This window comes from Lacerta agilis, chromosome 17, assembly GCF_009819535.1.
Source record: "Lacerta agilis isolate rLacAgi1 chromosome 17, rLacAgi1.pri, whole genome shotgun sequence".
NCBI lineage: Eukaryota > Metazoa > Chordata > Lepidosauria > Squamata > Lacertidae > Lacerta > Lacerta agilis.
Genome location: NC_046328.1, coordinates 26280641 through 26291081, shown reverse-complemented (window position 1 = coordinate 26291081; position 10441 = coordinate 26280641). Strand labels below are relative to the sequence as shown.

The 10441-nt window shown below is 49.3% G+C and overlaps 1 protein-coding gene across 1 annotated transcript; it reads right to left on the bottom strand.

The window, feature by feature from the left end:
* Positions 1–4303: 4303 nt before the first annotated feature.
* Positions 4304–10225, bottom strand: LOC117039133. Its single transcript, XM_033136202.1, has 6 exons — positions 8744–10225; positions 7838–7866; positions 7336–7464; positions 6989–7070; positions 6146–6253; positions 4304–5329 (listed from the first exon to the last, which is right to left on the bottom strand). Exons 1-6 carry the CDS (start codon positions 10223–10225, stop codon positions 4343–4345), a joined length of 2817 nt encoding a protein of 938 aa, XP_032992093.1. The 3' UTR covers positions 4304–4342.
* Between the last annotated feature and the right edge of the window lie 216 nt (positions 10226–10441).

The window sequence follows — 10441 nt, the reverse complement described above, 5'->3', positions numbered from 1 at the left end:
CTCTTTTCACAGGCTCATAAAAAGAGCAGCAAAGGATTATGTAAGGGGCAGGTGTTTAGCTACCGTGGGAAAGCTTTATTTACATGGTTGTTATTGGAAAAGAAACCACTAATTAAAAAGACAATTACTTGGGGATTGGTGTTTTGGCTGACAATAAGAATCAATTACAATCAAAGGGCCAATGCATTGTATGCAAGAAAAAGCACCCGTGGGGGCAGAAACATATTAATTACACAGATACTTCTACATCCCTTCCAACATTTCTCCGATGAAAATGGGAACGTCCCAATAATTTTACTATTCATACCCCACACATCTTTTGGGGTCACTCCAGCACTCTGGGCAGCTCCCAACATATATAAAAACATAACTAAACATTAAACATTAAAAAAAAAAATCAACTTCCCTATACAGGATTGCCTTCAGATGGCTCGGGGGTTGGATAACTCCATACCCTCCAATATTTCTCCATTGAAAATACGGGCATCCTAAGGAAAAATGGGATGTTCTGGGATCAAATCAGAAACTGGGAGGGTTTCTCTAAATCAGAGACGTCCCTGGAAAAGAGGGACACTTGGAGGGTCTGCTTCTATGGGGGTCTGGTTGGGATGGTGCCAAATGACTTGGGAATCTAGTGGCTCTAACTTGCAGAAGATACTGTAATGTCCGACACACTGTGCAGCGGCTAGGGGTAGGGGATAAATTTGATTCAGTTCACATTTAATGGCAAACCTACATAATTTGCCCCTTCCAACTGAAATGCAGCATCCTTCAAAATGTGTGCTCCAAATTTTGTAACACAGTTAAGTAATTATTACAAAAATAATCAATGCTCAATTGATGCTTTTTGTTACATGCCACCCCCAATCTCCACAGCAGTGTGAGATTCCAGGAGTTCCAGGTGCGCTTTATACACCAGGGTCTGTGTTTCCTTGGGAAATTTAGGCACAGTGGAGAATGTGGAGAATGTCTTTATGGTATACAGTTTATTTACACATATATACAACCTGATTCTTGATGGAGCATTAATACTCCAAGAGGGCCTCTTGCTTCTCCCATAGGTGCAGCAGGTTTGGATCTCAGAACTGAGAAATAAGTCATGCTTTCTGTCTCTTTGTTACAGTCTGTCACAGTTCATGCCCCGCCTTCTTCTGCCTTGCCGCTGCTAACCCAGTGAAACTATTCCCTTCCACCCTGTGTCATCCAAACTGAAATCCTAAACCCTTTTTGTCTCAGACCCTCCAAGTGTCCCTGTTTTCCAGGGACAGTTCCGGATTTACAGAAGCTGTCCCAGTTTCTGATTTGATCCCAGAATGTCCCACTTTTCCTTAGGACGTCCCTATTTTCATTGGAGAAGTGTTGGAGGATATGGAGTTACAACCTTTAGAAAACATCCAAAGGTGGCCCTGTATAAGAAAGTTTTTTTTAAGTAGTTAATGTTTTATTATGTTTTTATATATGTTGGAAGCCACCCAGAATGGCTGGGGCAACCCAGTCAGATGGGCGAGGTATAAATAATAAAGTTTATGTTTATGTTTATTAACTAATATGTTCCTATTTTTACTGGAGAAATGTTGGAGGGTATGCTCATGGGCAGTGCTTTCTTTATAGAAAAATAGGTGCTGATACTCAGTATGAAGTTGTTGCAGTAAGTGCCACACTTTTTAACAACAAAAAAGAGGTGCCCTTGAGTACCTCCTGAAAAAAAGCACAGCTCATGGGTGAGCCTGGTCTGCAAACTGATTAAAATCTCTCTCCCATTCCTGGCCAGGCTAAAGAGTACTCTTGGGAAAGTGCTCTTTCTGTTGAATTCGCCAGGACTGCACAGAGGATTACAGCAGCCTGAACCTTTATAGTTGTCAGGATTCACTTCCGCCTCTGCTGCCTCTCGCAAGATGGCGTCTTGAGTGCCCTCGGTGGCGGTGCCAGATGCAGCTTCAAGATGGCGCACTTCCGCCCGACCTTATCCCGCAGACCCTTTCTCAAGAGGGCGGCGCCCACGGAGGAGCAGATGCGAGAGGGCGCCGTAGCGGAACTCCAGTTCCTTAGGTACCGTAGAGCATGTGCAGAGGGCGCCACACACACACACCAACGCGGGAATCTCCTAAGTAGCACACTCCAAACTGGCCACCCCCTCCCTCTCCCTCTCCCCGAGTCTCTTTTGGAAGGGCTGCTTGGAGCTTCCATGGCTCTGCGCAGTCTGCCTGCAGGCGATGGCAGGAGCGGGCGGACACTTCGGCGCAAGCCTCCAGCTCCATGAGCATGCTACGGTACATCTGCACAGAGGCAGCTCCCATGTGCTGCCGGAGTCTACCCCACCGCCTCCATTGAGTGAGACAGGGGAGTAGGATATTTTTAATTTTATTTTTAAGGCAGAATCGGCGTTTGTTTCTTATTACACCTCAAGCGCCCCTGCTCGGGAGATCTCAGTGGGTGCCCTCGGGGACGCCGTAAACCCCCGATTGGAAGGAAAGGACTCGAGGAGGGCTCTGGTGAGACAACTCTGTTCCCCGAGAATGAGGTGGGAAGCCTTGCCAGAGGTGGGAATAGGGGTGGGAGACACCGTGGTCTTTATTCACCGCCTCTACCCTATTATTGGAGGGCAGGGGAAGAACCAGGTGAGGAACAGCTAGTTTACTGAGAGGTAGAAAGCCTCTGGATGTGGAGGCTCCACAACGCTTGTGTAGCTTATGCCTGTGGACAAACTTCGCTGTGCTTAGGGTTGGGATATGAGTGGGATCCTCTGGCTTCTAGCACCCATGAAGGCTTGCTGGTCCTCTGAATAAACAATAAAACATGACACTATGCTCAGAAGTCATATATTTCTCAGATATATATATATATAACCCAACAGATTTTGATTTAATTTTAATATGCTTGTGTTGATAAATTTATTTACATTGAAGTCAGATTTCCTTTCTAAACAATTATGTATATTTACAAGAAACACAGCAGAAAAGAAACAAAAGCAATCTTAAGTGCTCCACACATGTTTATCAGATTGCTACCCAATATTGGTTTTTTTGTCACATAGTTTGCCTGTTCTGTGCACATCTGAGGGATGAAAATAAAAGAGAAATACTTCACCAGGATTTCCACCATAGAAAAATAAAATGAATCTGTCACTGTGCTTCCTCACTGGTTGTAAAATTGCCCTATTTTCCACTGTGTTCAAGCATTCTTTGTATTTTAGTTTAAATCCTGTTATTCCAAATTGTACCTTCCCCAAGAAGGCATTATTTTGAGCCATCCTTCTTTTGATCAAGGAGGTGGGAGAATGTTGAAGAGGAATGGTAAAATCATATGACCTGTTTAGAATTCTAGTTGCTTATACATTTTCTAGTTCATAGGCTTCAAAAGCTAACAACCACCCAGCGAAAACCCACAAGAACAGTGCTGGCCTGATACAATGCTTACAGGTAAAAGCCTGGTTAGAAAATTAGATCACTCTTTGCCATACTAAGCCCTTACGGCAGAGCTTTCTAAACTGTGTGTTTAGCATTTCGGCTGCAGTGTGTAGATGTGTCACGTGAATATGTTCATTTAACCTCCAGTTTGCTAGTACAGTGGTACCTCGGGTTACAAACACTTCAGGTTACAAACTCTGCTAACCCGGAAGTAGTACCTCAAGTTGAGAACTTTGCACCTCAGGTTAAGAATGGTTTCGGGTTAAGAACGGACCTTTGGAATGAATTAAGTTCGTTACCCGAGGTACCACTGTAAAGCTGAATTACTGTGTTGCGAAATGATTCATGTCTAAAAAGTGTGTCACCAACATGAAAAGTTTGGAAAGCTCTGCCTTACGGGAATTATCTTTAAACAACAACAACACACACACACACACACACACATACACAAACACTTCTGAAGGCAAATAGTGAATTGTCCTTTAGGTGACTGCTTCTCATGTGTCTGACCTTCAGTGTGACATACTTCACGCTGTAAATAAAGTTGCGCCCCGTTTGTTACAAAAGAAGAAGCACATCATCAGATTTCCTCTTCACTAAAATAAACTTTCAAAACTACAAGACAGAGATTTAATATAAGCTAGCTGCTGCTGCTGCTGCTTTTTAAATAAAAACGGGGATTGAATTACTGTACAACCAAAAGTTACACCTGGAGGAGAGGTGGGAAAGGGGCTGGTCAAGGTTCCCATGGGGTCCAGGGGCTTAGCTCAGGACCTGGTTCAGGCCCTGATTCATAGGAAGATAAGCCTAAAGGAGAAAGTTCCTCTGAGTCACGTGCAGAGCGTTTTTTCTTCACCACTGAGTAAGGGAAGACAGTCCCTTGGATTGCAGGGAGGTATGGCATGGCTAAGGGAGCGGCTTCCTTTCGTCCCACCTCAGAGGGATGTAGAATCTTGTGCAGCATCGCTGCCCTCTGGCCCCACCACTGCCCCCTTGGTGCCCAGGGGGCATGGGTAGCTCTTTCCCTCCTCAGGACTCGAGAACTCTTGGTAGTAACGGATCCTGTGTTGCTGGTGCTGCTGGTGGTGGTAGTGAGGGAGGCCCCGGCCTGCTCCGCTCGCCTCTGTGGCACCAGCCAAGCGGAAGCCTTCCAACCTGCCCACCTTGGGTGGTTCATTCCCCCGGCGGCTCTTCTGCAGCAGGCCGTCAAGCATTTTTTGGGCCGACTGGTAATCCAGGTGAGGTCCTCCTGATGTCTTCTCCACCAAGCCAGGGCTCCAGGAGACCTCGCCATCCTCAGAGCTCTCAGAGCTGCTCATTTCTGGCACCAGCTCCTCAAGCTGCCCACTGGGCGGCAGGTTGGTGGGGGAAGGCAGATGGGTGGCTTCAAAGACCTCTGGCTGCAGTGTGGGCAAGGCTGGGAAATGGCTGCTGGGCCCCGGCGGGGCCACCAGGGCCTCCTGCCTCAAGTACAGGAAGCGCGGGGCTGGGAGGGGACAAAGCGGGGCTGCTTCCTCCTCCCCGCTGCACTCGCTTTCTGTCGAATTCGTGTCTTGTGTTGAGAACGCTGTGGATTTCTGCTTCCAGGGGATGAAGGCTGTGGCCCGGGTGTGGCTCTTGCTGTGTCTCTTTGGCCCTTCTGTGGACGGTGCCACCAGGGCTGCCTCGTACTTCAGCAGGAGGCTCCTCTCCTCGCTCGGCCCGGCTGCTGTGTCCGATTCGGAGCTGCAGCCCAGCTTGCTGGTTTCGGTGGCTGAGTCGGACTGGTTGGGGGTGGTTTGCGTCTCAGAGGCACCATCCATGAAAGCAGGAGGGGGCGCGACATCCAGAATGTGCAGAGAGCAGAGGCTGCCAGAGGTAGACTCATCCTTCCCACTGCACCGCTGCTTTTCCAGGCTGGGCTTTGCCAGCAGCCCTGAGATCTGTGAGTGGAGAGACAGCAAAGACCATTCGGACCATTTAGGAAATGGCCTTCCCCCCCAAAAAAAGAATCCCAGCAGGTTTTGTAGTTTGAGGATATGCTATAAATATGTTTGGACCTGTAAAATGGAACAGATTCAGAGGAGAGCAGTTTATGCACATTCAAGATGTGTGCAACCGTGTATAAACGCATCACGCTGAATCCGGAAGTGACCCAAAGACGTCACTGAAATATCACTAAAAGGGTGGGACGGGGGTGGAGTGGTTTGTTTGCGGGAGTTTTCAATGGATTTCAATTATATGCGATTTCACAGACGTGTGCGGTGCCTTGGAACGTAAGACCTGCATAAACGGGGAGCTGCCTGTATGGAAAATGAGGAAAAGTTGAAGGAACTGGATAAGAGGAGACCGAGGCAACAATACCAATGGCAAATATTGGAAGGGGTCTTGCCAGCGGCACCATCACACATAGCAGTGGGGAAAGGCTGCTTCTCTTCTCTGCTGCCCCAGAGAGAGGGCAGGACTACATCTAAGGGGGTTTCAAGAGAGGAGCAAGAGGGCAGTAGGAGAAAGCTCTTGATGGATAAGTGAGATCAACCTAAGCTGGGGGGGTGCTGGGCTCTCCTCCTTTAGAGATCTTGCAGTAGAATTTCAAGAGCCTTTTGTTGGGAATGGTCTCGCACTCTGAAATTACCCCGCTAGAGTAGTGGGGCAGAGGAAATTGGACCTCCCATGATTCAAGTTCTCCTGCATTATTCTGTTGTTAAACCTTTCTCTCCTCACCCCCCACAAAAAAGTACTTTGATAAAAGTACTCACGTTAATTTTCTCCAAGGTGCAAATTGTGTTTTGGGCGCTGATCAGCCTCTCCAGCAGCTCATTGATCCGCTGGTTCAAAGTTTGCTTTTCTTCAGCCATACTCTGAGCCTGTTGTGAGGAAAGCATGGAGCAGGGAGGCAAGTCAGCAAAGGAGGCCAGAAAGAGAGAGAGAGAGAGAAGCAATACATAATAATACAAATAAAATACACTCTAATTGGTGCTGCAAAGTGTAATTTAATTAAATAAGTAATTTAAGTACGTTTCTTGCAACACAAGCCTGGGGGCCAGTTACTGCAAGGGAGACAGGGATGCAGAGGGAATAAAATGTAATAATAAAAAAGCAAAAACAGCTATGTGTTTAAACATACGGGGGTGGATCCATCTAGAATAGACCCACAAAGATAAATGGGCCTAAGTGAGTCTTGCTGTGCATCTATTTCAGTGGGTCTCAATGTTGTCTTCTCTTTTTACAACCTTATTCATAGGGCACCAGGTTGTGCTCTGAGCTTAATGGTTTCAGAATAAGACAAAAAACCCTCTGCTTTTCAAATAAATAATTATATTCCTTCTCTTCTTCCAACAATATCCATTAGTTTGACCATATAACTCGTCTCCCATACTTTTAAGAGCTGCTACTCTAAAGAGGCATGGTGGTGAGAATCTTTTTCTCACTGGACATGTTGCTGCTAAAAAAAGGAACCATCATGTTGATAACTTCATGCATGTTTTGACAGAGCACAGCAGTATAGTTCCCAGTGGCGATGTATTTTTGCTTTTTGCCAGTATGTATAATATAATGGCGAGAACCCAATTTATTCATTCTTTTTTTTACATTTCCCTTACAATAATCTGAAGTCTGTCTTCCAGCAGCTGGTTAGTGAGCCGTGTGTTGGCATAGTCTTCCTGAAGCCTGGAAGGAAGCAAAGACAGACATCATGACAGCAAAATCTCTGAGCCAAAGTCCTGCACAAAATTGCTCTTGGGGACAGGGAGGAGGTCTGGGTTCCCTGCTCCTAATAAATCAATTGGTTGCATGAATCCAATTGAAGCATCTTTTGCTCCTCCCCCAAAGAGAAGAGCTTTGAGAGCAAACCCCACCCCCACCCCCATGCAGGCTGGCCTGGTAAAAGCTCCTCCACAAATCCTGAATACAGGATGAGTCCCCAGCCGCCGTGCTTTTGATGCGTCACCTGTTGAATTTTTCTTTTAAAGCGTCCAGTTCGTCCCAGGTTTTCTGCAGGTCTCGCTGAGCTGTTCTGGGTTTGGCATCTGCTTCCTCCTCCTGTGCTGGGGATGCTGGCTCCTGCTCATGTGAGGGCCTATAATGACAGTAGAGAGTGGGTACATGAGATGGAGAAGCAATTCTAGCGAACAGCAGCAGAGGGGATCAAAATCTCTGCAGGTGGTAGGCGGTTTGACACCTGTAGCTGCAGTGTCTTAACCAAGCAGCAGCAGCAGCAGCAGCAGCAGCAGCAGCAGCAACAACAACAACAACAACAACAACAACAACAACAACAACAACAACAACAACAACAGAGGGGGCAGCAGCCAGGACAACTGCAAAGCAGGTAGAACTTTTACCACCGGCTCCCTGCTTTGCTACTGCTGCCCCATGAAGGGAGAAGATAGGTGCTGGAAGATGATCCCTGGAGGAAGACCCTGGATCAACCAACTGCTGATTTGCATACTCACACAGGTTGTTCCACCTCTGCCAGCAGCTCCTGGAAATAAAAAAAGAGAAAATTCATCTCCATGCTTTCATTTTTAAATTACTCTTTAAAGCGAAGGCACTAGCACTTAAGATTGTGACAACAGGTTTAAACACACCCACCCACCAGATGAGTCAGTGTCCCCAATTCCAGAAACATTTTCTTCTGCATTAGAGGAGAAATAGGATTGCATCTTCCAAACTTGGACATGCCCTGCCCCAAATCTGGGAACTCTGGGACCCGTGAGCCAACGTGATAAGAGTGGATATCCAAAACAGCTACATGTGGAATACTGATTGCCTCACATCAAAAAGGATATTGTAGAGACCTTTATGATTTTTAAAGTCTCCATCATGTTCCCCCACCCTTAGTCTTCTCTCCCTCATCCCCCCCCCAAAAAAAATTAGCCTTCCACAAGTGGGTGTTTCTGAAGCCCCCATATAATTTTAGTCACCCATTTCTGCACCTTCCCAAATATTCATTTTGGGATGTGATGGCTGGGCACCATATTCCAAGTACAGCTTCCCCATAGGTTTATGAAAAGGGATCAGAACATAGCCAGGTAAGGCCACGTGCCATTAAAGGTTTGTGCTCTCTAGTTAGCCAAATGAAAAACATAGTGTGTGGTCTTGGAAAATGCACAGGAAATACAAGTTCATAGTCCCTCCTTAATTGTGCGGCTCAACCTCAAGTTAACAGACCCTGCTGTGGCCTGGCCGTTTATGAACATGTACAGAGTGCTTTTCCATCAATGAGATTTAACGAGCCATCTAGAAGGCATGAGCCTTTGGCGGATCACCTGGGTTTTGTTAATGGTGTGGTGCAGCAGGTTGGCAAGGAAAGGCACTCTGAGGAGGAAACGCCACAGGCCCCCGCCAGGCCCCCATACCTTGCTGTTGTGTATCCTCTTCTTCGTGGCTACACCCTCATGCTCTTCCTTGGGGTTGGCTTTCTCGGCTGTTCCTCTGGCGGGAAGGCCCTTCTCTGCTTTCTTGAGGGGCTGTTCCGGCCTCTTGGCCTCCTGCCCGTGTCCACCTTTGGCCTCACTGGGCTTCCTTGGCCGCTTGGCTGCCTCTCCTGGCAGCTTAGGCAAACTCCCCAGCTTAGCTGGCAAATGAGCGAAGGGCACCAGTTCCGGACTGGTACTGGCCTCATCTGTGGCCCTGCCAAAGGCTGGGTTGGCTTGGGGTCGGCTGTGGGGGCTGGGAAGGGCATCCGCCTTGGCCTCAGCCTGCCCCGTCCTCCTCCTCGCCGCTACCTCTGCTTTCGCCTCAGCCATCTCCAGCAAGGACCCTGGGGAGCTGGCTTTGCTGCTAGAGCCTTTCGAGTCCGACCCGTCGGTGCTGGGGGCCTTGGTGGCCACGGAAGGCTCTGGGGGCTTCCAGCCCAGCGAACTGAGGCTGGAGGGGCTCATCACCTGCTGGGTGATCTCGTTCAGGAACTCTGAGAAACGGAGCTTCTCCTCCACCAGCTTCATTCTTTCTGTGACGGGGGGCTTTTTGGGGGCGCTCAGATCCAAGCTGTTCGGGGGCTGCTTCTCCCTCTGGAGAGGCCTAGAAGGCCCGGGGGCAGGCGGAGGCTCCTTCCCTACGGACCGCACAGTGATGGTCTCAATGGACTTGGCCTTCCGCAGCCAGTCACCGCCGGCCACCGCCCCGTTTTTCAAGATGCCTTTGCTGGGTGCTGGAGCCCCGGCATAGTTGGGCCGACGCGGGGCCAGGATTTCCGCCTGCTCGCTGAAGGCGAGGCTGCGCTCCAGACTGGCGGCCTTGTAGAGGTGTCTGTCCACGCCGTCGGGTTGGCCAGGCTGCAACTGCAGGCCGTGGCGGTTAGCCAGCCGGTCGGCACTCTTGCTCTGTCCTTTCCTCAAGCGGCTGAAGGAGCCGGGAGCTTCTTCCTCCTCGAAATCCGCCGCTTCTTCCTCCTGGCCACGGCGGAAGGCCCTGACTTCTCTCGAAAGGTCCACGCAGGACTGCGAGTGCTGAGGGTGGTAGCGAGGGCTGGTCAGCAAGAAGGCCTCTTTGTCCAGGCTGGCTTCGGAGGACCACGAGGCCGAGCTGGAGGCCGAGGAGGAGGCCGAGGTGGAAGAGGTCGAGGATGACGAGAGCGTGGAGAAGTGGCCACGCCGGCTCTCGGCCCACTGCTGGTGGCAGCTGCTGCAGTCCCTAAGCCCCAAGTCGGTGGAGGAGGAGGCTCCTTTGTTCTCCTTGGTCTGCCGGACAGGCGTGAAGAACTTTTCCATGACCTGCAGCTTGCCAGCCGGAACGTCTCCGTTGCTGCCCTTATCGCCCTCCCAGTGGACGGGGGAGAACAGCCCAGCGTCCTCTTGGGCTCTCTTGTAGGACTTTCGGCGAATGGCTGAGGCGCTCATCCTGGAAAATTGGGCTCCGCTGGGCTCACTCTGTTGCACTGACTGCCAAGACTCTCCCTGCCTGACACGATTATTTAACCACCCCGCCTGGCTCAGTGGAGCAGAAGTGGGAAATGTCAATATGATGGGCACTGGAGCATCTCATCAAGCGGAGAGAAGCAGGCCGAGCTGTTATGACATCTGCTTTGTCTCACGCCTCTCCCGCCCTGCTCATAG

Bases quoted from the DNA above. Each gene is read 5' to 3' on its own strand.
- LOC117039133 (XM_033136202.1), bottom strand. From the start codon at position 10,225: ATGAGCGCCTCAGCCATTCGCCGAAAGTCCTACAAGAGAGCCCAAGAG. The intron at 7,071-7,335 runs GTGACGCATCAA...ATGATGTCTGTC, and splicing joins TTAAAAGAAAAATTCAACAG to TTTGCTTCCTTCCAGGCTTC. The intron at 5,330-6,145 runs GTGAGTACTTTT...CTCCACTCACAG, and splicing joins GCACCTTGGAGAAAATTAAC to ATCTCAGGGCTGCTGGCAAA.